General features: G+C 31.0%; 4 protein-coding genes across 8 annotated transcripts; 3 read left to right on the top strand and 1 right to left on the bottom strand.

Moving 5' to 3' along the window:
- Positions 1 to 232: 232 nt before the first annotated feature.
- Positions 233 to 7,310, bottom strand: LOC143915949 (ras-related protein Rap-2a-like). The gene is made up of 5 exons (XM_077436768.1): positions 7,168 to 7,310; positions 6,971 to 7,113; positions 6,014 to 6,105; positions 574 to 766; positions 233 to 489 (listed from the first exon to the last, which is right to left on the bottom strand). Exons 1-5 carry the CDS (start codon positions 7,308 to 7,310, stop codon positions 233 to 235), a joined length of 828 nt encoding a protein of 275 aa, XP_077292894.1.
- A 2,079-nt stretch (positions 7,311 to 9,389) lies between these two features.
- LOC143916084 (cytochrome P450 CYP12A2-like) lies at positions 9,390 to 27,571 on the top strand. Of its 2 annotated transcripts, none has more exons than XM_077436982.1 (9): positions 9,390 to 9,562; positions 10,221 to 10,423; positions 10,509 to 10,648; positions 10,717 to 10,829; positions 10,938 to 11,054; positions 11,133 to 11,411; positions 26,605 to 26,767; positions 26,843 to 27,091; positions 27,172 to 27,571. In XM_077436982.1, exons 1-9 carry the CDS (start codon positions 9,513 to 9,515, stop codon positions 27,499 to 27,501), a joined length of 1,644 nt encoding a protein of 547 aa, XP_077293108.1. In that variant the 5' UTR covers positions 9,390 to 9,512; the 3' UTR covers positions 27,502 to 27,571. The 2 variants fall into 2 exon arrangements, with proteins under 2 accessions (XP_077293108.1, XP_077293107.1); XM_077436981.1 differs by lacking the exons at positions 26,605 to 26,767; positions 26,843 to 27,091; positions 27,172 to 27,571 and adding exons at positions 11,498 to 11,660; positions 11,749 to 11,997; positions 12,075 to 13,459.
- On the top strand, positions 13,677 to 16,638 carry LOC143915553 (putative cytochrome P450 301a1, mitochondrial). The gene is made up of 9 exons (XM_077436250.1): positions 13,677 to 13,924; positions 14,469 to 14,674; positions 14,840 to 14,979; positions 15,054 to 15,166; positions 15,252 to 15,368; positions 15,447 to 15,670; positions 15,756 to 15,910; positions 15,986 to 16,234; positions 16,312 to 16,638. Exons 1-9 carry the CDS (start codon positions 13,854 to 13,856, stop codon positions 16,636 to 16,638), a joined length of 1,602 nt encoding a protein of 533 aa, XP_077292376.1. The 5' UTR covers positions 13,677 to 13,853.
- LOC143916083 (cytochrome P450 CYP12A2-like) lies at positions 17,021 to 20,085 on the top strand. Of its 4 annotated transcripts, none has more exons than XM_077436980.1 (9): positions 17,021 to 17,232; positions 17,914 to 18,116; positions 18,186 to 18,325; positions 18,400 to 18,512; positions 18,596 to 18,712; positions 18,792 to 19,070; positions 19,147 to 19,309; positions 19,385 to 19,633; positions 19,711 to 20,085. In XM_077436980.1, exons 2-9 carry the CDS (start codon positions 17,954 to 17,956, stop codon positions 20,038 to 20,040), a joined length of 1,554 nt encoding a protein of 517 aa, XP_077293106.1. In that variant the 5' UTR covers positions 17,021 to 17,232; positions 17,914 to 17,953; the 3' UTR covers positions 20,041 to 20,085. The 4 variants fall into 4 exon arrangements, with proteins under 4 accessions (XP_077293106.1, XP_077293104.1, XP_077293103.1 ...); XM_077436978.1 differs by having other exon boundaries at positions 17,038 to 17,346; XM_077436977.1 differs by having other exon boundaries at positions 17,038 to 17,346; positions 17,911 to 18,116.
- Positions 27,572 to 27,846: the final 275 nt, after the last annotated feature.

Genomic DNA, 27,846 nt, shown 5'->3' with positions numbered 1-27,846 from the left:
AAAGTGCAAAATTTATTTGCCTCGTGTATAATGAACGATTGATTAAACAAGTCTAGCGTACATTAAATGCAAGAAATTATAATCAGATTATAAGTTCACGCGCATGCGCAGAAGGCTTTGCGCCTGTCGCAGATATAGTACCTTCTAATGGCCACAACCTATTTAAAATTTACATTGGAAACTTACAATTTGGCTAGATTATTATCAACAAATGCTAAGCTTTAATATATTTTTAGATAATAAATAAATTTTCACATGATTTAGCCCGACGCCTAATCCCTAGCAAACGTGCTAAAAGTCTAGGAGCCGTCGGCAGACGCACACCACTTCCTAATCCTCTTTTATTTTTCGATCTCCTGGACGAAGCTCTTTGCGGGTTCAATTGAACTTGAGCTAAAATACCTACAAGCAGCTCATCGACATTGTGTGCTATGCCACTGGAGGCTTCGATAAATTTGCAACCGTAGTTATTCGCCAATCTCCTTCCCACTGTAAATTAAATTCATACAATTTAATCTGCATTCATTAATATATATAATAGATTGTTTGATTTTCCACTGCGTTTACACTTACCAACCATGGGCACTTCTCTTTTGCGTTCCAGATCTGCCTTGTTGGCGACAAGGATAACACCCCTAGTGAGCATATACTCGCCCTTCCATAAATAAAGCAGAATTTCCTCCGCCGCTTTCAAAGAAAGCCTATCTTCTACAGAATAAACTACAACGAAGACATCTGCGTTGTATGTAGCGCAGAAACTTTCAACCTGAAATGATAAATTTATTACACATAAGTTTATTAAATCCTCTGTTTATTAATGTTATTTGAGGGCACTGCTTTTTAAATTTTTTGATTTTTTGAAGGTTGTGGCTATTTGCAGGTACTATATCTGCAAATTATTGGCTATTTGCAGGTACTATATCTGCGACAGGCGCAAAGCCTTCTGCGCTTGCGCGTGGACTGTCACTGTCAGCGTGTTTACTGTTAAAATTTTGTTTTAAACCTCTTAAAATTTAGTTCGAACTCGTAAAGTGACATAGTATGAACGATTGATTAAACATATAAGATTAAAATAATGAACGATTGATTATACAAGTCTAGCATACATTAAATGCAAGAAATTATAATCAGATTATAAGTTCACGCGCATGCGCAGAAGGCTTTGCACCTGTCGCAGATATAGTATCTGCAAATAGCCACAACCTTTATTAAATGCTTTTTATTATTACTAAATTATGTTCATAATACATCTTATATCTATTTTATTAGTAGCTACTGATCTACTGGTCATTTTCTATTTTACAATTTTAATTTTATTTTGTTAGTAATCATAGTATTATATTATTCTAATGTTAATATGTACAGCGTAATAGGAAAAAGAGCTCAAAAACCCATTTACAATTCTTATAAATGTTCATAATACATCTAATACATAATATTAATTAAAGACTCTCTAAAGTCGATGACCTAAAGCAGATTCTGTTTAGGTAATCTGCTTTTTAAATAGAACGAAGTTAATACAAGTGAATATGAAATAATTTAATATTTATTTATTCGTTTTAAAAAATGAAATATTGGCTTTATGTTGCACCGAGATTAGAACTCCTAACTATCACATAAGAATTACGGGTTTGGTGCAAACGATCGAAAAGCGCCAGACATATTGAACCACAGATGGCTGCTTTAAACGCAATTCTCGACTTCACGAATGAAAAATTGCACATCAGATGACGAGTAACTTTTCGATGTGCACATATGCAATTATTAAAATGGTAATTATTAAAATTGAGTTGGATCTTTCTGGCGAGTTTTTAATAATTTAATAAGAAAAAATTCGGAACTAAAGTATCAGAAGCACAGAACGTATACAGGGTAGGTATGTCGGGACTTCGGGTAGATTTCACTTAGTGTAAGTGCGAGCAGTGCGCACGCATAAGGTACACGTGTCGTTAATCTGTGGTTCAGTCTGTCTGGCGCTTTTCGATCGTTTGCACCGCATCGAAGAATTACATACATACATATGTATTAGATGTATTATGAGCATTATAAGAATTGTAAATAGGTTTTTGAGCTCTTTTTCCTATTATGCTGTGCATTAACATTAGAATAATATAATACTATGATTACTAAACAAATTAAATTAAAATTGTAAAATAGAAAATGATCAGTAGATCAGTAGCTATTAAAATAGATATAAGATGTATTGTGAACATAATTTCGTAATAATAAAAAACGTTTAAAAATCAAAATATGTATATTACTAGTGTTGTACCCGATAAAATATCATCGCATGGGTTATGGCATATTAAGTTATTAAATAAAAAAATATTAAAAGAAATGTGTCAGTACTGTGTTCGATGTGCACGCGGTCGTATTTTTTGCAAATACCTTACGGTCTTCCTTTTACCCTTTTGCATTCTCTCAGGTACCCTTCTAGCACTTATTTTGTCCACCGTTCGTCCATTCTTCTGGCCACGTGGCCCGCCCATTGTCATTTCAATCTCTATAATCTATCCACTATGTCCACTACCCTTATCATACTTCTCATCCACGTGTTCCGCTTCCTGTCTTTCCTCGTTATGTCGAGAATACAGAGTTCCATACATCTTTGAGTGTATTTGACTTTGTCTAGCATCTTGGCGTTCAGTGTCCAAGTTTCACATCCATACGTCATCACTGGCAAAACGTATTGACCGAAGATCTTTTTCTTCAGGCAGAGTGGCATTTTTTATTTAAAAACAACATTCATTCGTCCAAATGCATTAATGTCTTCATATTTACTACCGGACATGTCAATTATTTGACCTAAATATAAATATAATATTATTCGGGTCAAAATATGGAAAGAAATTCTTGATCCTCATCACGAATTTAATTATCTGACAATTTTCTTATTTGAAATGCCTTAATTTACATTATCCGTCTAAATGTACATAAAGCTGGGGTTTTAATATTCTTCTAAAACTTATACGACGTGTCATAGAATTTCATTAAATCGTCATTTTTCACTAATAAATGTTTTATTTCATTTGATATTGACAGTATATTTTGGAACCATAAAGTTAAAAAAATAGACAGTGTAACAAAACAAAAAGAGATACATATGTATAATTATTTTGAATAAAAACAATAATTTTATTTTACTACCGCCATCTATGTTTAAAACTAATAAACAAACGATGGATAAACGTCAACGACTATCTCGCCGGGCAGATATCAAACGCGTCTTACACGATATTTTTGCACCATCGTAATGGCGGAGGATCCATTTACTTATATTGATGACCAAAATGAGCAATATGGCAAAGTATGAAAACGATCGGATAAGAGGCAAACTTTTTCCTGAATTGTAATCGCAAGTGAAACGTAAAGGAGGTATGTAATTATAATAAAAAGGAGGTATGAAAAAGAACACCCTTTAAGATAATCCCTTATATTGAACTAAAAGAAGTATCGTACGTCCATATGTCCATATGTAGGTATCGATAGGTATTTTCAAAAACACAATAAAAGTACATATGTATGAAGTATATGGCAAAGAGGCTTTTCGCGTTCGGAGGTTTTCCCCTTTTATTCGTCTTGAAAGGTACACATTTCAGCCTCAGAGGCAGATAAAAGATTGGTGAAATCGATTTTCATACACGTGTCGACAATTTTACAATACAATTTCCCGACATTTTAACACCTCATGACACTCAATAGAATTAATTTCCTCTAGGTATACATATACTTGATAGAATGCACAAGATATATCTAAGTGTCCACCTATGTATGTAAATGTGCATAGGAAGTTAGGTCGGAGTGCAGAAAATGCATTCTACAAAAGAGTAATGAGGTTCTTTTGATGTCCGTACGTTTTTTATATATAGAGAAAAGGGATATAAATTGAAAGCTTTTCATCTCGTGCGGTGATTTATTTATGCTAGTCCACCGGTCAAACGGTATATCGGCTGAAAGGATATTTCGACCCTTATACAATGGATGACAGGCTTTCAGCTTCAAAAAATAAAGCGTTAAAGAATTCACACGTGGTGGAATATACATAATAGTATGTAACACAATGAAAGGTTTTTCAGAAGAAAATACGTGCCTTCACTTGAAGTATATTTATAACATCAAAGTACATCGATGTTGTCTATATATATGTATGTATATTGTACATGGAAATGTTATAATAATAGAAGTGCCTTTACGAATAAACAAATTGTGTCAATAATTCGCTATACGTCTCCATAACTACGCTACAACGCACATAATATAATCAGGGTCATCACATATTCACTACAGAAATTACAGTTTTATTTTAATCCGTTTCTTTTCTCAGTTGGCGGATTATTTTTATCCATTTTTTTGTATTTGTCTGTCCTTGAGAACTCTTAAATTAACGTGTAATGTATAGTTTCAAACAAAAATATGTATAATATAAAATGAATTGGTTATTTATATAAATGAGCACCAAGAAGATAAATGTTTTTACATTAAAAATAATTTTTACATTTCTCTGGTGCCACCCCTGAAATTTTATGTAGAATGCGGGCGATTGCCATGACACTTTTAAAAACTGTCCAACTACGATGTAAATTGAATAATATGCTACTTAAATGATCAATTTACTTATAAAAATGTATCCCATGTTGTTTATTGTGTGTTTTTGAATGCATTGTGCAATTTTTAACGATGCACTTGCCTATCTTGCGAGTAATATAAACAGATAAGTTTTTATCGGACTTATGTACGTCGAGCACCAAGCATCAAATTCGACTGACTCCAAAATTATTTGAAAAGGTCTATGGACATTCCTCACTTCACAACAATATGACTTCTAAAGCCACTTCTACTATTATTCGCATTTCTCTGATATTATATACATACATCAAATATTATCACATGGGTGTTAGCATATTAAGTTATTAAATAAAAAAAAATAAAAGAAATGGGTCGGTCCTGTATTTGATCCGCACGCGGTTGTATTTTTGTCAAATACCTTTGAAATATATTTAATTTAATATTTATATTTAATGGCTTGATATGAAAAAAATGGTAAAAACTACTTCTCTACCGAGATATAAACAATATAAAACACCAATAGAAAAATTAAATAATTAATTAATTAAATTAATTTTCAATAGATGGCGCGAAATGCCTAGAGAAAACATTGGTAGCAAACAGTATATATAGAAGTTTTTTTCTTTCGTTATAATATTCGTACATTTTGCTGGCAGTGTTTTAGCTGTGATTTACATATTATATGTATGTCAAATCGAAACGACTATTATATAATAATATTATAAAACACCGATAGAAAAATTAATTAATTCTTTATTAATGAAATGAATTTTCAATAGAGAGCGGTAAATTCTCAACCAAGCGGAAAGATTGGCATCGATTAGTAAATTTAAGTTTTTCTCTTTTGTTATTATATTCTCGTATACGTTTTAGTAGTGACGTACATATGTATGTCGAATCGAAACGAGTATTATAGTAAAGCGAGCGTTATCTCAGACAGACACACATAATAGCGAAATTATATATATGATATATGATATAGCCAGCAGCATAGCTCGGTCGTTAAGCTTCTGCCTAAAACCGAGAGGCGCTGGGTTCAATCCCATGAGCTGACCTCGATTGAAAAGAATTTTTCTGAGTATATCCGCAGTGCTGCTGGTCAGACTTGGATAATTGTGCTCCAGGTCGACCGTTTCCTATCAGAGTTTGCCAATTTTTCTGATTTCATTGTTGAAACGGTTCCTCGATTAAAAAATTGGCTAAAAAACTTCCTACCTACTATGTCACCACTATTTGAGTATGATCAATGTAAAATAAAATTTATATACAATTCATAGATGTCACAGATTAATTTGCGAATTTTCAGTGTCTCGTAATTCAGCGACTTAAGTAATAAAAATGCTTCATTGTTTGTAATTGGCCAGGATGGAGCATTGGGGTTTACCTGTAAGACCTTCCTGGTATAAAAATGTAATAAATAAATATAGACTATAATTTTTATACTCACGGACATTTCTGAAGCTGGATGATCTATGATTTCCAATTCAGTCTCTTGACCATCTAATAATACAGATACGTTTTTTTGACCGTACTCTTCATCTGCAACATAAAAATAATTTATTTTTTTAATATGTCTTAGTATGTTTTGGTAAGTATACAGTTAAAGTACAAGTGAATACGCTTGAAAATATATGTATGTATAAAAAGTTTCATAAAGCCGGTTGAAAAAGTTCGATTTATTGGGAATGACTAAATTCACTGAAAGTTTCTTGTATGTAAGTATTTTTTTGAAATGTAATAGGATGAGACGATCAAAGTTTGTCCAATTTGCGACATTTAAACGAACATTCAATTCAGAGACTTTCAGCTAAATATAGAGAATTTAATGTCCCTAAGGGTATCAAAAATGAATCCAAATATAATATACCTAATCGAACTAATCGTATAAAGCAATATGAAGAGGAATTTTATATATGTACCTATAAATAAATACTCATATTCTTTCGAAATGTCTAGTCAAGTCTTTGGATCGAAAGTTGAAGTTTGAAAATTAATTGGAGACGTGTCTTATCATTGTAAAACTTGGAGAGTATTTGAAGTGCCTTTTTCAAGGTACAAAAAGCTTTTTGTTTTTGTCAATGATTAGATGCGAGTCTATTAGAGAGGGGGAAGCGAATTTCAGAAATTTTTCCGCGTGTTCTCGATTTTGGTTTCCTATTTATATGCGACTGAATATAATTTGAAAATTCTTTTTCTCGACGTAGATCTGACACGACAATGTCACTGTATACTTCAAGTTTTATTTTAAATCGCTTTCAGTCTTAGAGAAAGTCCCATTTCACCTTTAACATGAGAAAAATGTATTCAGTTCTTTTTACACAATTTTACTTTTAACGTCAAACATTTTTCACATGATTTTTCAATACGAAGAAAATTAAATGGAAACAAAATATAAAAAAGTTACCTAAAGAGGCATCATATGCGCAAATATATTCACTAGTTGTAAATTGGCAGGTTAAAGCAGTCTTGCCTACACCAGAAGCTCCCAGCATGGCCACCCTGTAAGGACCTTGAGCAGTTTGTGCAGTGTTGTTTTGCGATTCAGTGCTGAAAGAAAATCACTTTTCAGAAACTTCAATTAAAAAAATATATAATTATTACCCTTTGAGAGGACTCTCAAAGGTTCGAGCGTCGACATTGACGATTTTGAGGAGTATTAAAGAGAAACGCAAACTCACAAATTGGTTTCTTTTATAAGTCAAATTGCCTTTTTCAATATTCAGCAAACTGGAGAGTCTGTTCATGTAAGTTTCTCGACTTGATATAAAGAAATGATGGATATAAATGAAATAAAAAACATATCAATGCAAGTTTTAAGTGTGATCATATTACTTCCCAGCGCTTATTAATAGGAAATATGTGAATACGATTAAAACATATCACTATATTCAATATTGGTATGGGATAATACATATACATACATATAATATAAATATCTTTACACTAGTGTTGTGCCCGATGAAATATCATTTTTATTTGATATTTTTACGTTATCTGCTATTGTTTTTTATGGTTATGTATAAATGTAATTTTGTCTGTGGATATACATATGTTTATATTTATTTTTCTTTCTCTTTTTTCTTTTATAAGACATTCCCTTCTTTTTTTTGTTTTTATAATTTGTAATTATTATTATTATCCGCCATTATATAGCTTATTATTTTTATCTTATTATTTTTATTCCGACTGTTAAAATATTGATCAAAATGTATAATAAAAATAGCATTAATTTATGTATAAGTTATATGAGATCATCGAAACATTTGTACATATGTAGTCATATTATACATAATAATATGTAAATTAAACATCCTCATTCAGCTGTCACTTTGACACTTGACACTTTGTCCACGCTGTCCAGTTCTAAAGAACAACACCGAAGCGCTGCTGTCTATTTGCCGACTCCACGCTTTGAGCAAACAAATTCATGCCGAATATACACATTCGCCAAAGAATTTGTCGAATCCGTGAACTGGGCAACGTGCTTGCATTTTTCACGCATTCGGTAATTCTCTTGCCGAATGCGTGTAATAGACAATTTCACGGATTCGGTGTAACAGTAGCGCATTAGGAATTCCTGTAATGCTAGAATGGTCTAAACTTTAAATAAAATAAATAAATCATCGCATGGGTTATGGCATATCAAGGTATTAAATAAAAAAAAATTAAAAGAAATTGTTTGGTATGAAAAAAAAATGGTAAAAACTATCTAAATATCAACAATATAAAATACCAATAGAAAAATTAATTAATTTGTTAATAAATTTTCATTAGATGGCGCTAAATGCTCAGAGACTTAGCGCCGTCCTTTAGCCTAGAGGAAACATTGGTAGCAAACAGTATATATGTAACAGTGGAAGCATATTTCAAGTGAAAATATATTTTCACGAATTCAAACAGTGAAAATGTACCAAACAATGAATTTACAACGTTTAAATCTATAAATTTAACCCTAACAACCCAATCTTAAATTAATAGGGCCAACCCTTATTTAACCTAACCTATCCTAACCCTTAAATAATACCAATCCTAACAATCTAATCTTAAATGAATAAAACCAAACCTAAAAATGTATGTATGTCGAATTTAAACGACTATCATAATACGGCGAGCGTTATCTTACACAGACACACATACAAACAGACAGACTAGCGGTATTGGTTGCCAGAAAGATGCACTTAATTGCACTGAATAGTAGCGCAGTTTCGAGAAGTCCTAATTTTCAAATGCGCTCAAAAAGAACTTACGCAATAGGATTTCACAAAAAAATGTTAGCAACCTCGGATAACAAAACAAATAAACTACCCCTTGACGCTTTTTTGTGGAATTATATTGCGTTAGTTCTCCTTGAGCATCTTTGAAAGGTTGGATGTCTCGAGAGTGTAACTATCTCGAGTGCATTTTTCCACACACCAGCGATATTATATATATGATAGTACATATAACATACATACATATTTCAAATAAGAATATTATAAAAAGATTAGTTTTTTTTTTTGATCGAAAAAAAAAAATTTTTGTTTATGTACTATACACTCATCATCTACAATTTTTTTACTTGGTAAACAAAATACTTAAAAAATCAAAATACCTAGGTCAGTTGCGCAAGTCGATCAAATTTTATGTAACATGTGATCAATACAATGCATGTCATTAACATACATACATACATGTTGTAAATGCTTGATTGTCAAAAATTTGGATTTGTTTGGACGATGCTACAGTAGGTTGGCGATGTATGTAAGATTACAAACCGCTAGATAGATAAAACTATCTATTTATTTCTGTTATTTTTGTCCAAAAACGATAAAATTGGTGTACATGTAGGTGTAGTCACCAACTAGTTGTCAGTTGCTGTCGTTCGGTATTCTGATTCGTTCATCTGTCAGTTTGGCAGTCTTATTTTCGAATAATAATACTGTTCAACGAACAGAGGTGTAAACAAGATGTTTTTACTGGTGCAGGGCAGATCAGTACTCTCTTGGACCCAACCTAGGTAAATGATTCAATGTTTAATTGAAAACGGAGCTATATCTGTATGAATGTGCTATTAAAATGAATAAATGTTGATTATTTTGAGAGATCAAAATTATAATCAGAACAAACACTAAATATTATTGCTCAGATTATAGAGTGAATAATTCAAACCTACTGTCTACATATACATACATATGTATTTACACACAGATTACCTAAACACAATCTGCTTTAGGTCATCGACTTTAGAGAGTCTTTAATTAATATTATGTATTGGATGTATTATGAGCATTTATAAGAATTGTAAATAGGTTTTTGAGCTCTTTTTCCTATTATGCTGTACATTAACATTAGAATAATATAATACTATGATTACTAACCAAATTAAATTAAATTGTAAAATAGAAAATGATCAGTAGATCAGTAGCTATTAAAATAGATATAAGATGTATTGTGAACATAATTTCGTAATAATAAAAAGCATTTAAAAATCAAAAAATCAAAATATGTATTTACATATTACGTTGTATATGTATATATGTAGGAAATATTAAACAAAATATCGATTGAAGTAACTCTTGTTTATTCTGTGTTGAAAAACGTTTGTATTCATCACAATCTATATTCAAAGGTTTGTGTTTTCAATATTGACGGTCAGTTTAATTAATTATTAGTAGATTTTTGAGCACATGCAATCGACAATTGGCTGCGTCAAAAACGAGTGAAGAATGCCCAGCACACATTAGCAAACCTAAGAATGATTCTAGCGAGTATCATTGCTCAAAAGAAGAGTGGGATAATGCGAAACCTTTCAGTCAAGTACCAGGTCCAGTACCTTTACCTATAATCGGAAACACATGGAGATTTCTACCTAAAATTGGTAACTATTATATTTCAGGCTTAAACCCACGAACTAAAGAAGATCTTACTAATTTCAGGTGATTAATTCAATGTAATATTTACAGGCGAATATGGTAATATGGCAACTGACATATCCAAATTGTTTGATAAGATGCATAACCAATTTGGAGACATTATTAAAATGGAGAAGGTTGCTGGTCTAAAAACAGGCATTCAACTATATGATCCAAATGATATTGAAAAGGTAATTGAACATTAAAACAAATATGTCACATTTGATGCATGATGTATAAATATTCCATTATTGTATAGATTTACAAAGTTGAAGGAGTCATTCCCGAGAGAGATATTTTACCAAGCATGTCATACTTCAGGAAGAACATGAGACAGGATATTTTTGAACATGCAAAAGGCCTGTTGACATCGTAAGGGTTTCATTTCCATTAAATTTTATACATGTATAAATATGTTTACATACATATATGTATGTATTTATGAAAATTATATACATATATAGCATAATACTAATTTAGTCATGGTGAAGATTGGTATGTATTTCGAAATAAAGTCAATTCCATAATGATGCAACCGAAAATGATCAAGCAGTATGTTGAACCAGTAGACAATATTGCTAAAGAGTTTGTTACTAGGTGAGTAGTAGAAGGTATATATAATTTCACTTACTATATGTACTAATAGAATATATAATTAGGTGTTTATTTTAATAGGATTCAATTGATACGTGGAAAGGATAATAAATTATCAGTGGATTTTATGAAGGAGATAAACAAGTGGTCATTGGAAAGTATTGCATATTTGGCTTTAAATACAAAATTGGGCAGTCTCCAAGGAGAGTTGTCCGATGATTCAACACCAGCAAAAATGATTAAAATAGCTGAAGAAATATTTATATATGGAGGAAAATTAGATTTTGAACCCAGTATTTGGCAATACTTTGCAACGCCAACTTACAAAAGGGCTATGAAAGCTTATGATGAACAAGTAACGTATGTTGTATTATTTAGTTTGGATTTAAACTTTATTTCTTGTGTATAAAATCAACAATTCAATGTTTCAATTTAAATTTTTGTAGTTTCAGTCAAATCCTTATTCAGAAAGCAATTGAAAGAATTGAAGCTAAAAGTGTTGGAGATCTGTCCGAATCAGAGCCAAGTGTATTAGAAAAACTACTAAAAGTTGATAAAAATGTTGCTATTGTTATGGCTTTAGATATGCTGCTTGCAGGAGTAGATACAGTATAATATCAATGCGTTTATATACGTTTAAATAGACTTTAAGATAAACACAAAGTAATATTTAATATACTGACTGTTTTCATTTTAGACATCGACTGCATTAATGAATATTTTCTACTATCTTGCAACAAATCAGTCAAAGCAAGATATTTTGAGAAAAGAAATATTAACACTTTTACCTGATAAAAATTCCAAATTAGCAGCAGATGTTCTAAATGCTATGCCTTATATGAAAGCATGTATTAAGGAATCTGCCAGATTATATCCCGTTACTCCTGGTACAATGAGAAACCTCACTAAAGGTATAGTTCTAAAGGGATATCAAATTCCAAAAGGGGTGAGAATTCTTTTCGTTTTTATTAACATGTATACGTATACCACTTTAAATATAAATATGCTGATTTGTTTTCACAGGTTGAAGTTGGGTTTCTTCATATGGCAATTTCAGTTAGTGAAAAGCATTTCCCTCGTCCGCAAGAATATATACCGGAACGTTGGCTCAGGGAAAACATTGATTCAGATATATCGTACAAAAAAGCTCACCCATTCTGTATGATGCATTTCGGTTTTGGTGCCAGGTCTTGCATTGGCCGACGTTTCGCAGAATTAGAATTAGAAGTAGCTCTAGTTAATTTTATGAGATATTTCAAACTCAGTTGGGAGGGACCACCTCCGAGCCGAGGTATGTCAAGTATCAACTTTCTTAAGCCTCCATTTAATTTTACTTTCGACAATGTTGAATAATTATACTATAATTTTATATAATAATCGACTTCGTACTGTGAAATAACGCTCAAACATATATTTTTTTCTAAATGTACCGATGAATTTTTCCACTTGACATATTATTTTTTTAAATTAAAAAGGAATGTGATTTTATGATATATCCTTTGATATTTTGTATTTTGCAATATGTAATATATTTTTTTGTATTTTAACATATATATTCTGTACATCTAATTATTAATTTCACTTTTGACAATGCAAACTTACAATAATAATACAATTTAAATCTTATTGTGAAACTATACTAATTTTTTTTGTATGTATGTATGTACATAAATATATATACAACTTATTATAATTTTGAATGTGATATACCTAATGTGACCATTTATTCTTGTCCTCAAAACGGGACATCTACCAATTTTTACGTAATAGTATGTGTATTCAAGAAAACGCGTATTTGTTCAGTTTTTATTTATTATTAAAAAGAACAGAAATGTTGATGAAGAAAAGAAAAGAACAGGAATGAATAATATAAATATAAAAAATTTATGTTGTTTTATATTTTTCTGATGAACAAATTTTCTTAATTATTACTGGGTTTGCTTTTAAATACGAATGAAATTCTTGGGAGGATTTCTTAAAATTGATTTTAATTAACAACATCGCTTTAAGAACTGCGACTTGCAATTGTGTTTATTCGGTCGTCCACAACTTGTTCACCTGTGAAAAGACTCTTTCTAAGCCAATTAATACTGGAATTTTTTTTAATTGTTACCGTGTATTGCTCTCTTTTTGAAAACGGGACATTTCGACGTCCCGAAGCTGTGCTTGAGGACAGCGGGACAGGCTACCTAAAAACGGGACGTATGGTCACTTTAGATATACCACATTTTTAAACGAAAAAGACTGACATTGTAATATATCTTTTAAATTTATATTGTGCAATATTTAATATACTTTTCTCGTATTTAATTCAATCTACATACATGTTTTCATTGTTTATCAATTTATGTATTTATGTTTATTCAATATATTTTTTTAAATAAAATTTTTAGTTGTTTTACTGATTCAGATTTGTGTTTTATATTAATTCATTCATTTTTTACATTTGTTTTCAACTGTGTACAATGAATGCTTGGCGAATGTTATTTTCAAGAACATAAATTTTTGAGGTCAATTTTGCAAGGTCAAACAAACCTTACGTAACATGTAATCAACAACACGTTAGGTAACGCTTGATGTTTAATAATTTGGATATTTTTAAGACGTCATGGTAGGTTTGTATTTATATCAACACTGCACACCGCTAGATAAGGACCATGTGTGTGATGGATATACATTTGTCCAACAACAAAACTGGTGAATGGGTGGGGCCACCAACAGGTTGTCAGTAGTCAGTTGTCAGACAACGGATTATCGAGGTACGTTCGTTTGCTAACCTTGCTGTTTAATAATCACCGGTCAATGTACAGAAGTGTCAACAATATGTTTCTACTGGTGCAGGGCAGATCAGTGCTATCGATGAGTCAAGCCAGGTAAACAATTCTCTCTGTTTGGTTTTTAATTGTAAATAATGTTATGAATGACTACGAATGGTAGTATTTTGAGAGATTAAAATTGTAATCTGTACTACTATTGGATATTAGATAGTAAATACATGCTTGGAAGATTAAAAAATACATAATTATCTATATGAAGATATTTGTAAATATTTTGATACATGGTTTCAATATGCGCAAGAAAATTTCCAGGTACAAATATACTCGATTTCACTGTACAAAGCTAAGAGCGGGTTAAATTTCGAGATTTGTAGCATTGTTTTGATGATCAATTTTTGCTTTGATCTCATGAATTACTATATATTCGTTTCTTATACAATATGAACACATATTATTGAATAATTATAAACATATTAAATACTACTTAATAAAGAAAAATGAGTTAGGTGTCATTCGATTCCGGGTAACACTGACTACGACTTCAAACCCTACATATGTATGTGATTCAGCATCTTCTATATATGTATTTGAATGTTTAAATTTACAATAATTTTGATAGTTGATTGTACTATGATATTAGTAGATTTTTGGGCACATGCATAATAAATCGTCAATTGGAAAACACGAGCGAAGAATGTCCCGCACATGCTGCCAAACCTAAGAAAGATTCTAGCGAATACCATTGTTCAAAAGAAGAGTGGAATAATGCGAAACCATTCAGTCAAATTCCAGGCCCAGTGCCTTTACCTATAATTGGAAACACTTGGAGATTTCTACCTAAAATTGGTAACCATAGTATTTCTCTTTTATATCTATTGTCTGGCCACAGTGTCATATTGGGGTGACCTGTAAAGACACCGTGGTATACTTGTATATTAAAAATAAATAAATAAATATCATATAGCCAAAAAATATAACAGTAGTAAAAATAATGCAATATTTTGTTTGCAGGCGAATATGGCAATATGACAAATGACATAGCTAAAATGTTTGATAGATTGCACAGCGATTTTGGAGAAATAGTTAAGATGGAAAAGGTTCTCGGACAAAAAACTACAATTAACCTTTTCGATCCAAATGATATTGAAAAGGTAATTTACAATTAATATTATAATGTTGTTGCCGTATTTGATGGATGAATATAAAATATTCCAAAGTTTTATAGATTTATAAAGCAGAAGGAGTTTTTCCTGAGAGAATGATTTTACCAAGCATGTTATACTTCAGGAAGAATATGCGACAAGATATTTTCAAACACACAAAAGGTCTGTTGACAATGTAAGTATTCATTCACGTTATACTTTATGTGCGCAAATGTGCAAATGGATTAATATGTACATGCTATTTTTATTTTCCATTTTAGTGATGGTGAAGATTGGTATACATTTCGAAATAAAGTCAATACTATAATGATGCAACCGAAAATGATTAAGCAGTATTTTGAGCCAGTTGATAGCATTGCTAAAGAGTTCGTTACTAGGTGAGTAGTACAAAGTATATATAATTTCACTTACTATATGTACTAATAGAATATATAATTAGGTATTTATTTTAATAGGATTCAATTGATACGTGGAAAGGATAATAAATTATCAATGGATTTTATGACGGAGATTAACAAAAGGTCGTTGGAAAGCATAAAATATTTAGCTTTGAATACAAAATTGGGCTGTTTTCAAGGGGAGCTATCTGACGATTCAACACCTGCAAAGATGATTAAAATAACTGAAGAAGTATTAATATATATATATATATATATAGGAAAATTAGATGTTGAACCTAGTGCTTGGAAATACTTTGCAACGCCAACTTACAAAAAGGCTATGAAAGCTTATGATGCACAAGTAACGTATGTTGTATCATTTAGTTGACCTTATTCAGAAAGCGATTGAAAGAATTGAAGCCAAAAATGTTGGCGATATGTCAGATTCAGAACCCAGCGTTTTAGAAAAACTATTGAAAGTTGATAAAAATGTTGCTATCGTTATGGCATTAGATATGTTGCTCGCAGGAATCGATACGGTATATTTTTTAATTAATTTTCATTTTTAAATGAATTCAATATTTTGTTTAAATTTCTGGCGGTTTCAATTTTAGACGTCGACTGCATTAATGAACATTTTTTATTATCTTGCAACAAATCAGTCAAAGCAAGATATTTTGAGAAAGGAAATAATGACGCTTTTACCTGATAATAATTCTAAATTGACCGTAGATATTTTAAATTCTCTGCCTTATATGAAAGCGTGTATTAAAGAAGCGGCCAGATTATATCCCGTTACTACTGGTACGATGAGAATCCTCACCAAGGGTACAGTACTTAAAGGATATCAAATTCCAAAAGGGGTAAGAATTTTATTATAACTTTATAAATGCACAATTATTACATATGAATATTAACATGCTGATTTATTTTTTCACAGACTGATGTTGTATTTCTTCATATGGCAATTTCTGTTAGTGAGAAGCATTTCCCTCGTCCGCAAGAGTTTATACCGGAACGTTGGCTCAGAGAAAACATAGATTCAGATATATCGTACAAAAAAGCTCACCCGTTCTGTACAATGCACTTCGGTTTTGGTGCCAGGTCTTGCGTTGGCAGACGTTTCGCAGAATTAGAATTAGAAGTAGCTCTAATTAATTTTATGAGATATTTTAAACTCAAATGGGAGGGACCGCCACCGAAACGTGGTATAACAACAATCAATTATCTTAAGCCACCATTTAATTTCACTTTCGAAAATGTATAATAATATTGATACATTGTATGTACAAATATAGGTTTGTAGTAATATCATAATATAAACTTTTGTTTACTAATTAATGTTTAATGTTTTTTTTGTATTAATGGTTTTTTTATCTGGATGTATTGCATTTTTTAACAAAAAAGCACGATACATATTATAATGCACGCATGTATGTATTTTTTTTCATTTTTATATTTATATTTTTAATAATATATTTCTTTAAATACATTTTATAGTTGTTTTAATGATTCAGATTTACGTTTTATATTAATTCATTCATTTTCTACATTTTTTTCAACTGTGTACAATGCTTGGAGAATGTTATTTTCAAGAACATAAATTTTGGAGGTCAATTTTGCAAGGTCAAACAAACCTTACGTAACATGTAATCAACAACACGTTAGGTAACGCTTGATGTTTAATAATTTGGATATTTTTAAGACGTCATGGTAGGTTTGTATTTATATCAACACTGCACACCGCTAGATAAAGACCATGTGTGTGACGGATATACATTTGTCCAACAACAAAACTGGTGAATGGGTGGGGCCACCAACAGGTTGTCAGTAGTCAGTTGTCAGACAACGGATTATCGAGGTACGTTCGTTTGCTAACCTTGCTGTTTAATAATCACCGGTCAATGAACAGAAGTGTCAACAATATGTTTCTACTGGTGCAGGGCAGATCAGTGCTTTCGATGACTCAAGCCAGGTAAACAATTCTCTCTGTTTGGTTTTTAATTGTAAATATTGTTATGAATGGGCTATGACTACGAATGGTAGTATTTTGAGAGATTAAAATTGTAACCTGTACTACTATTGGATATTATTAGAGCATATTTGATAGTAAATACATGTTTGGAAGATTAAAAAATACATAATTATGTATATGAAGATATTTGTAAATATTTTGATACATGGTTTCAATATGCGCAAGAACATTTCCAGGTACAAATATACTCGATTTCACTGTACAAAGCTAAGAGCGGGTTAAATTTCGAGATTTGTAGCATTGTTTTGATGATCAATTTTTGCTTTGATCTCATGAATTACTATATATTCGTTTCTTATACAATATGAACACATATTATTGAATAATTATAAACATATTAAATACTACTTAATAAAGAAAAATGAGTTAGGTGTCATTCGATTCCGGGTAACACTGACTACGACTTCAAACCCTACATATGTATGTGATTCAGCATCTTCTATATATGTATTTGAATGTTTAAATTTACAATAATTTTGATAGTTGATTGTACTATGATATTAGTAGATTTTTGGGCACATGCACAATAAATCGTCAATTGGAAAACATGAGCGAAGAATGTCCCGCACATGCTGCCAAACCTAAGAAAGATTTTAGCGACTACCACTGTTCAAAAGAAGAGTGGGATAATGCGAAACCATTCAGTCAAATTCCAGGCCCAGTGCCTTTACCTATAATTGGAAACACTTGGAGATTTCTGCCTAAAATTGGTAACCTTTCATATCACATAGCTGATAAATATAACACTAGTTTAAAATAATGCAATGTTTTGTTTGCAGGCGAATATGGCAATATGGCAAATGACATAACTAAAATGTTTGATAGGTTGCACAGCGATTTTGGAGAAATAGTTAAGATGGAAAAGGTTCTCGGTCGAAAAACTGCAATTCACCTTTTTGATCCAAATGATATTGAAAAGGTAATTTACAGTTAATGTTGCAATGTTGTTGCCGTATTTGATGGATGAATACAAAATATTCCAAAGTTTTATAGATTTATAAAGCTGAAGGAGTTTTTCCTGAGAGAATGCTTTTACCAAGCATGTTATACTTCAGGAAGAATATGCGACAAGAAATTTTCAAACACACAAAAGGTCTGTTGACATCGTAAGTATTCATTTTCGTTATACTTTATGTGTACATATGTATATGGATTAATATGTACATGCTATTTTTATATTCCATTTTAGTGATGGTGAAGATTGGTATACATTTCGAAATAAAGTCAATACTATAATGATGCAACCGAAAATGATCAAGCAGTATGTTGAGCCAGTTGATAGCATTGCTAAAGAGTTTGTTACTAGGTATTTATATATAAATTGAAAAATAGTCGTTACTGCACAATGACACAATGAAATTAATGATTATAATTAACTTCAACAGGATTCAATCGATACGTGGAAAGGATAATAAATTATCAATCGATTTTATGACGGAGATTAACAAATGGTCGTTGGAAAGCATAACATATTTAGCTTTAAATACGAAATTGGGCTGTCTTCAAGGAGAGCTATCTGACGATTCAACACCTGCAAAGATGATTAAAATAACAGAAGAAGTGTTTATATATCTAGGAAAATTAGATGTCGAACCAAATCTCTCAAAATTCTTTGCAACGCCAACTTTTAAAAAGGCTATGAAAGCTTATGATGATCAAGTATCGTATGTTGTATTATTTAGTTCGGCTTATAACTTTTTCTTTGTATAAAATCATCTATTCAATTTAAATTCCCTGTAGTTTCAGTCAAGGCCTTATTCAGAAAGCAGTTGAAAGAATTGAAGCGAAAAATATTGGAGATATGTCAGATTCAGAGCCCAGTGTTTTAGAAAAACTATTGAAAGTTGATAAAAATGTTGCTATCGTTATGGCTTTAGATATGCTGTTAGCAGGAATTGATACGGTATATTTTTTAATTAATTTTCATTATTAAATGAATTCAATATTTTGTTTAAATTTCTGGCTGTTTCAATTTTAGACGTCGACTGCATTAATGAACATTTTTTATTATCTTGCAATAAATCAGTCAAAGCAAGATATTTTGAGAAAGGAAATAATGACACTTTTACCTGATAATAATTCTAAATTGACTGCAGATATTTTAAATTCTCTGCCTTATATGAAAGCGTGTATTAAAGAAGCGGCCAGATTATATCCTGTTACTGCCGGTACGATGAGAATCCTCACCAAGGGTACAGTGCTTAAAGGATATCAACTTCCAAAAGGGGTAAGAATTTTATTTTCATTTTATAAATGAATAATTATTACATATGTATATTAATATGCTGATTTATTTTTTCACAGACGGACGTTATATTTCTTCATATGGCAATTTCTATTAGTGAGAAGCATTTCCCTCGTCCGCAAGAGTTTATACCGGAACGTTGGCTCAGAGAAAACATTGATTCAGATATATCGTACAAAAAAGCTCACCCGTTCTGTACAATGCACTTTGGTTTTGGTGCCAGGTCTTGCGTTGGCAGACGTTTCGCAGAATTAGAATTAGAAGTAGCTCTAATTAACTTTATGAGGTATTTTAAACTCAAATGGGAGGGACCGCCACCGAAACGTGGTATAACAACAATCAATTATCTTAAGCCACCATTTAATTTCACTTTCGAAAATGTAAAATAATATTGATAAATAAAGATTTGTAATAATATCATAATTTGAACTTTTATTTACTAATGTTTTTTTATCTGGATATATTGCAATGTTTTAACAAAAAAGCACGATACATATTATAATGCACATATTAATGTATTTTTTTTATTATTTATATTTATTTTTATATTTCTAATTTTAATAATATATTTCTTTAAATACAATTTATAGTTGTTTTAATCATAAGTTTAAACTACAACTAGCCTATGTCGCCTGGAAAAACTAGGATTCGTTCTTCCATACAAAAGGTCAGGAGAACGCCGAGTGAGTGTGTTTTTGTGCTATGTATTTCAATAGTTTTTAATAAAGAATTGTAAAATTTGGGTAGAAAAATGTAACCAGCAGCGTGGACTAGTGCTTATTATTTTCATTTTATTTTTTTTTATTTTACTTATTGAAAAATCAACAGACAACAAGATGTAGACATGCATAAAATAAATATATATAACATCCGAGTCCAATTACAGATTTTTACAAAGATAATTAAATGAAAAAGATAAATACAAGATAAACAAATGAAAAAGAAAAGAATAAAAGCCATAACATAACAAAATAGCACATTGCATAACTAAACTAAAGTGTTAAAATATTGGAAAAAGGTTGTAAAATAGAATAGAAGAAGAAATGGAAATTAACAAAGATAAACAAATGAAAAAGGTTAATATAAGATAACAAAAATGAAAAGGAAATATATGCTTTTCAAACATAGTGGTCACGGGTTCGTGTCCTACTGGTTGCTGCTGGCCAGACCTTGGTTTGTGACTCCAGGTCGATTGTTTCCTATCACAGTTTGGCAATTTATCTGATTTTCATTAAAGGGGTTCCTAAAAATTGGCAAACTTTACCCATTTCTCGCAATTTTCGATTTTTCAGCATATCGAATTTCGCTGATTCTTATAAAAACGCTGCAAATTTGTCCTTAAATGTCTTGCAAATTTCTATACATATATAAAAAAAAACTCCGAAAATGTACGTTTATCAAAAGTTTGTAAAATTTATCCATAGATGTCTCTATGATGCTTTGTTTAAAATTATTCTTAAAATTGTATATCGATGTTTGTAATTGGCCAGGTATATATTTATATATACTTTCCTGGTATATATTTATGTATGTTAAATAAAATATATTAAATGTTAAATAAATCGTAGCTTGGGCGAAGCCCGGAAATGCCTAGCTTTTCCGAGCAGCACGGAGTAGTGTTATATAAAATCAAAAAAACTACTCATATATGGCAGCACTTGGTGTGGTGAAAAACCAATATTTGTCGGCAAAATGTAAGCCCAATTAATTGACCAGCAGCATTATAATGGTTAGGCACAGTATGTCTGTAACTCTTTGTATAGGAAATTCCTCATAAAACGTATACTAATGTAGCAGGGCAGGGTCTATTTTACTGTTCACAAATGTAGGGTTTAAAATCCATCTGTATTTTTTCTACTATCTATGTGATTTGATTGTCTGTTAGTCTTGTTTCCCAAAAATAACTATTCAATATTTATAGGTGTAAACAGCATGTTTCTATCTGTATAGATTATGAAATTGGAGGCAATGAAATTGTATTGTAGCAATCAAAACATGCATGTAATATTTTGATATCTATGTAAATACAAAATACACGTACACAATCTAATATATGTCTGGGACTCAAAATCGTTACACAAAATAGCATGAAAAATTTCAAATAAGCATTGTATGTTATAAAAAGTTTGATTATTTTTTTGTGATAGAATGAAAAAAAATCGGATGTGACCAATGTATTTGAGGTATGTATATAAAAAGGATAAAAAGCAAAGTTCGATAAACATACATGTTCATACTGGTTCTGAGAGCATTTTCGATACAAATTGAGCGCAAATGTAGAGGAACTTACACGAGACAAAAGTTCTACTTCCGGTTGTCGGATTTTGTTCGAATTTTTCTTATTAATTAAAATCACTATAATTATTGTACACATTAAATATAAATAAAATAAAAATAATTTAAAAGGTCAAAATAAAATAATGAAATATTGTTTAAAAAAAAAATACTACTTCCGGTTTACGATTTTACAAAACTTTACCAATTCTAAGTTAGTACATAAAGAATACAAATATAAAGTTTCAGCTTGATACGTTCAGGGGTGTGGAAAGAATCGTGGTCACAATATTTTTGACTTAATTAGATTAAGAGGAAAAAATCCCACTTTCGGTTAATTAAATTTAATGATTTTTTTTTATTTTCATATCAATCATATCAATACAAGAATTGTACTTGAATTTTTTCGAGAAGAGCACACATGTTAAAGCGGTCGAAAAAAATAGTCGAAGGAATATCGAACAAGAGTAAACTGCCACTCCCGGTCAATGGATGCTTACCAAATTTTACACATAACTTGGCATTAAACTTAAGAGGGCTGTACACCCGAAACCTTAATTTTGTTACCGTTCCTTTCTTCGATATATATATTGAGTGAATGCGACAATATATATCAATATATATATATTGAGTGAATGCGACAGTTGCGCTTCGACCAGATAAAACGTGTTTTAAATTGACAAAATCGAGGTTTCGTATTCTACTATTTTATCCTCCAAAACAGGACCAGTTTTTAAAAAAAATTCATCATCGGTATGATAAAGATATTTTCTGTGCATCTATCGGCGTATTTTTTTTTTAAATCGACCGTTAAATAAGCACGCTAGACTCTTTTCGTGGGTGTAAAAAAGAGGCGATTTTATAGATGTTTGGCGGCTCCTAGCTCATATAAAAAATAATTAATCAAAAAATAAAACGATAGATGCACCCCAATGGTGGATATCCATAGCATATTAAAAAATAATTTCTCTAGTGCCATAATTTAGGTAGGGAGAAGTATAGTACGTTTGTATGGACGAGGCGCTGCTGTCCAGCCCTCTTAAGATATGAATTTTCAGTTCAATAAACCGAAAGCATTCTGAGAAAAACATAAAAAACCTCGATTCTTTAGAGCAGAGCATCGTAACCTGTCCACCGCGGTAATATGTGTTCCCCGAACAGCACTTCGGCCTAATGAGTGCGAGTGAGATCGCGTGTGAGGGAGAAAACCGATGTTAGTGAGTGTGTGGTGATTTTTTGTGCTGTGTGTCAGTGTGTTTTTTTTTTCGGTTGGCGGATTTTTTGTATCTGTCTATCCTTGGGCACTCGAAAATTAATGTGTAATGTATATTTTAAACAAAAATATGTATAATATAAAATGAACGATGTTATTAATATAATTGAGTATTCGGCGCCACCAAGAGAAATGTTTTCACATTTATTTAAAAATAATTTTTACATTTCTCTGGTGCCACCCCTGAAATTTTATGTAGAATGCGGACGATCGCCATGACACTTTTAAAAACTGTCAAACTACGATGTTAATTGAATAATATGTTACTTAAATGATCAATTTACTTATAAAAATGTATTCCATGTTGTTTATTGTGTGTTTTTGAATGCATTGTGCAATTTTTAACGATGCACTTGCCCATCTTGCGAGTAATATTAAACAAACATAAAAGTTTTTGTCGGACATACGTCGAGCACCAAGCATCAAATACGACTGATGCTAAAATTATTTAGGATTGTCTGTGGACAATCGTCACTTGACAACAATATGACGCCTAAAGTCACTTCTATTAATATAACATTTCTCTGGATGATGATGATTGATTTCATACTATTGACATTTTTAGCATTCCAGTCGAATTTCCCCGGACGCCATTTAAAAGGGCCATATTCGGAAAAATCGGAGGTTTTATAGCCTAATTAAGAATAAAACTAGCGGTTGTCAGTTATTATTATTAGTTGGTATTGTGATTCTTACTCTTGTTGTCCAACAATAATTGTTAAATGTTCATATGTACGTAAATAAGATGTTTCCACTGGTGTAGATATGAAATTGTAGCAATCAAAACATGAACGCAATATGATTATATTAATAATAAATATCGTTGCATAAACTAGCATAACAAATTTCAAATTAGTATGTTATCAAACAGCGACTCTCAACTTTCACACTCACTCACATACCAGTTGGCTGTATACACATAAATCGTACTAGTCATATTTAATAAAGTATTCAATTTAATTTTTTCATTTTTAAAATATTTTGCAAGGAAGATTCAACAGTGAAAAAGATTAAACAGTTAAACAAAAAATTAAACAGTGAAAATTTGCATACGCATTGTATGATTTGTATCATACATATTTAACAGTAGGTACTGTATCTAACTGTAACGGATTTTTGTAACTTTTTTTAGAAATAACTTCAAATTCATTTCATAAAATAATATTGTAATGAATATTTTATCATAATGTATGATACGAAAATTAAAAAATTTAAACCTTGAAATTTGCTATTGCGACTATATCCAAATTGCGTCCAATAACAAAAATTTAACACTGATCGTTTGAATATGTATTTTTACGTAACTTAATTTCAAATAATTAAAATAATTCAGATTTATACAAATTTTAGGCTTTTTATCGATTCATTATTATGTTCGGCTAACGTTAGGACACACAAACACACACACAGAATAGCGTCTTTACATATATGTATGTATAATCCAGAGAAATGTTAAAATAATAGAAGCGCCCTTTCGAATACATTTCTTGTTTCAATACACGCGTACCGTTTCCATAACTACGCAATATTGTACGCGTAAGCGTTCGCTATTTGTCGCCATGATGCTTTTATGAAAACTTTCATATACGATGTTAATTGAATAATATGCTACTTAAATGATCAATTTACTTATAAAAATGTATCCCATGTTATTTATTGTGTGTTTTTGAATGCATCGTGCAATTTTTAACGATGCACTTGCCCAGATAAGTTTTTATCGGACATACGTCGACCACCAAGCATCAAATACGACTGATGCTAAAATTATTTAGGATTGTCTCTAGACAATCGTCTCTTGCCAACAAGTTAGTTGCTATTGTGATTCTTTCAGTTTCCCAATAATAGCAATTTAATGTTAAAAGCTGTAAACAAGATGTTTCTGCTAGTGCAAGGCAAATCTGTGTTCTCAGTGGCCCAAGCAAGGTAAAAAATTCTAGAGTTTGGTTCAATGTTAATTGTAAACTAAGTATAATACGAATTTTGACAGTTTTATCATTTATCTTGTTCTGAAAAACAATTTTTCTTATCATGGTAAATGTTTGAATGTTTAAATTTATTCCCCTGACAGTCAGTTTTACTTAAACAGTAGATTTTTGAGCAAATGCAAGATCAATCGTCAATTGGATTCAGTGAAGAAAAACGACGAATGTCTTACACGTATAGTCATACCCAATAAAGATCCTAGCGAATACCACTGTTCAAAAGAAGAGTGGGATAATGCGAAACCCTTCAGTCAAGTTCCAGGCCCAGTGCCTTTGCCTATAATTGGAAACACTTGGAGATTTCTACCGAAAATTGGTAACTTCATAATATTCCTGTTTTATATAATTATAACCGACAAAGTCTAAATCACTTGTTTAGTACAATGCTTTGTTTTCAGGTGAATATGGAAGTTCGTCGGGTGACATATTCAAAATCTTTAATAAGATGAACAGCCAATTTGGAGATATAGTAAAGATGGAAAAGATTATCGGCCAAAAAACAACCGTCCAGCTTTTCGATCCAAGTGACATTGAAAAAGTAAATACTTTTTTTATTGAATGAATATAAAATTTCCATTATTTTATAATATTGCCATCAATTTAACTAGTAATTTTGCCATCAATTTAATATAAAATTTATATTTACCTCATTAATATAAAATTTTCATTATTTTATTTAAGATTTATAAAGTTGAAGGAGTCCTTCCTGAGCGTTATACTTTAGAAAGCATGATATATTTCAGAAAGAATATGCGACAAGACATTTTTCAACATGCAAGAGGTCTATTAACATCGTAAGTATTTCATTCACATTATATTTTATACATAAATTAAGAATAAATTTTATTTTTAATACACTATTTCAGTCATGGTGAGGATTGGTATGTATTTAGAAATAAAGTCAATGTCATAATGATGCAACCGCAAATAGTTAAGGAGTATGTTGAGCCAGTTGACAGCATTACGAAAGAGCTCATCTCCAGGTAAGTGGTTTAAAGGACTATAACATTCGTTATTATAATAAAATTGATGATTGTGAATAAGTTTACTTTAAAAGGATTCAAACGATACGTGGAAAGGATAATAAATTATCAGTGAATTTTATGGATGAAATTAATAAGTGGTCGTTGGAGAGCATAACATATTTAGCTTTAAATACGAAATTGGGCTGTCTTCAAGGAGATTTATCTGACGATTCAACACCAGCAAAAATGATTAAAATAACTGGAGAAGTAATTGGATATCTAGGAAAATTAGATACTGAATCCAGTATGTGGAAATACTTTGCAACGCCAAATTTCAAAAGGGCAATGAAAGCTTATGATGCACAAGTAACGTATGTTGTATCATTTAGTTAGGCGGTTTACTGATTTTTTTTGTGGATAAAATCATCCATTCAATCATACTATTTAAATTATTTGCAGTTTCAGTCAAGGCCTTATTCAGAAAGCGATTGAAAGAATTGAAGCCAAAAATGTTGGAGATAAGTCAGATTCAGAGCCCAGTGTTTTAGAAAAATTATTGAAAGTTGATAAAAATGTTGCTATCGTTATGGCTTTAGATATGCTGCTTGCAGGAATTGATACGGTTTACTTTCAAATTAATTTTCATTATTAAATGAATTAAAATTTTTATTTAAATATCTGTCCATTTAAATTTTAGACGTCGACTGCATTATTGAACATTTTTTATTATCTCGCAACAAACCAGTCGAAGCAAGATATTTTGAGAAAGGAAATACTCTCACTTTTGCCTGATAAAAATTCTAAATTGACCGTGGATGTTCTGAATTCCTTGCCTTATATGAAAGCATGCATTAAAGAAGCTGCCAGATTATATCCTATTAGTATTGGTACAGAAAGGACTCTCTCCAAAGGTGTAGTGATAAAAGGTTATCAAATTCCTAAAGGGGTGAGAATATTCTTCTTTAAAATAAAAAGAATTACATTAAACATTAATAAGATAATTTCTACCTTTTTACTAATTTTTAGACTGGTGTTGTGTTTCATCATATGGCAATTTCAGTGTATGACAAGCATTTTCCTCGTGCAAAAGAATATATACCTGAACGTTGGCTAAGGGAAAACATTGATTCAGATATATCGTACAAAAAAGCTCACCCATTCTGTACAATGCATTTTGGTTTCGGTTCCAGGTCTTGTGTTGGCAGACGTTTTGCAGAATTAGAATTAGAAGTAGCTGTAGTTAATTTTATGAGATTTTTCAAACTCAGTTGGGAGGGACCACCACCAGAACGAGGCATGACAACTGTCAACTGTCTAAAGCCACCATTTAGTTTTACTTTCGACGATGTAAAATAATAATACATTATATTATTATACTAGTGGTTTTACCCGGCTTCGCTCGGTATTTGTAATATCAATGGCTTAAACATGGTTAATCTAATAGTAAACATTTGATTACATTTATTTGAATAGTTTTATTTTATTAAAATGGAATATTCATTTGTTTTTTTTTTATTAAATTTAACGTCACGGACTCTACCACCCAAACCATACACTAAACCTTACATAAGTAGTCTCTTTCGAAATTATGTATATATTAGATTATAGTCGATACCGTAATGTGAAACAACGCTCAATTTATTGTTATTACATGTTTTCATTTAATTTGATGATTTTGGATGAATTATAAATATGTACAAA

The sequence above is a fragment of the Arctopsyche grandis genome, chromosome 8 (genome assembly GCF_051622035.1).
Source record: "Arctopsyche grandis isolate Sample6627 chromosome 8, ASM5162203v2, whole genome shotgun sequence".
Taxonomy (NCBI): Eukaryota; Metazoa; Arthropoda; class Insecta; order Trichoptera; family Hydropsychidae; genus Arctopsyche; species Arctopsyche grandis.
This window is presented reverse-complemented; position numbering and strand designations above follow the sequence as displayed.

Coding starts and splice junctions, on each gene's coding strand:
- LOC143915949 (XM_077436768.1), bottom strand. CDS start 7,310: ATGAACAGACTCTCCAGTTTGCTGAATATTGAAAAAGGCAATTTGACT. Junction 7,114..7,167: donor TTTGAGAGTCCTCTCAAAGG/GTAATAATTATA, acceptor ATTTTCTTTCAG/CACTGAATCGCAAAACAACA. Junction 6,106..6,970: donor CGCATATGATGCCTCTTTAG/GTAACTTTTTTA, acceptor TTTATGTTGCAG/ATGAAGAGTACGGTCAAAAA.
- LOC143916084 (XM_077436982.1), top strand. CDS start 9,513: ATGTTTTTACTGGTGCAGGGCAGATCAGTACTCTCTTGGACCCAACCT. Junction 9,563..10,220: donor CTCTCTTGGACCCAACCTAG/GTAAATGATTCA, acceptor AATTATTAGTAG/ATTTTTGAGCACATGCAATC. Junction 27,092..27,171: donor GTTATCAAATTCCTAAAGGG/GTGAGAATATTC, acceptor ACTAATTTTTAG/ACTGGTGTTGTGTTTCATCA.
- LOC143915553 (XM_077436250.1), top strand. CDS start 13,854: ATGTACAGAAGTGTCAACAATATGTTTCTACTGGTGCAGGGCAGATCA. Junction 13,925..14,468: donor CTATCGATGAGTCAAGCCAG/GTAAACAATTCT, acceptor CTATGATATTAG/TAGATTTTTGGGCACATGCA. Junction 14,675..14,839: donor GAGATTTCTACCTAAAATTG/GTAACCATAGTA, acceptor TTTTGTTTGCAG/GCGAATATGGCAATATGACA.
- LOC143916083 (XM_077436977.1), top strand. CDS start 17,276: ATGAACAGAAGTGTCAACAATATGTTTCTACTGGTGCAGGGCAGATCA. Junction 19,071..19,146: donor GCTTATGATGATCAAGTATC/GTATGTTGTATT, acceptor AATTCCCTGTAG/TTTCAGTCAAGGCCTTATTC. Junction 19,310..19,384: donor TGTTAGCAGGAATTGATACG/GTATATTTTTTA, acceptor TTTCAATTTTAG/ACGTCGACTGCATTAATGAA.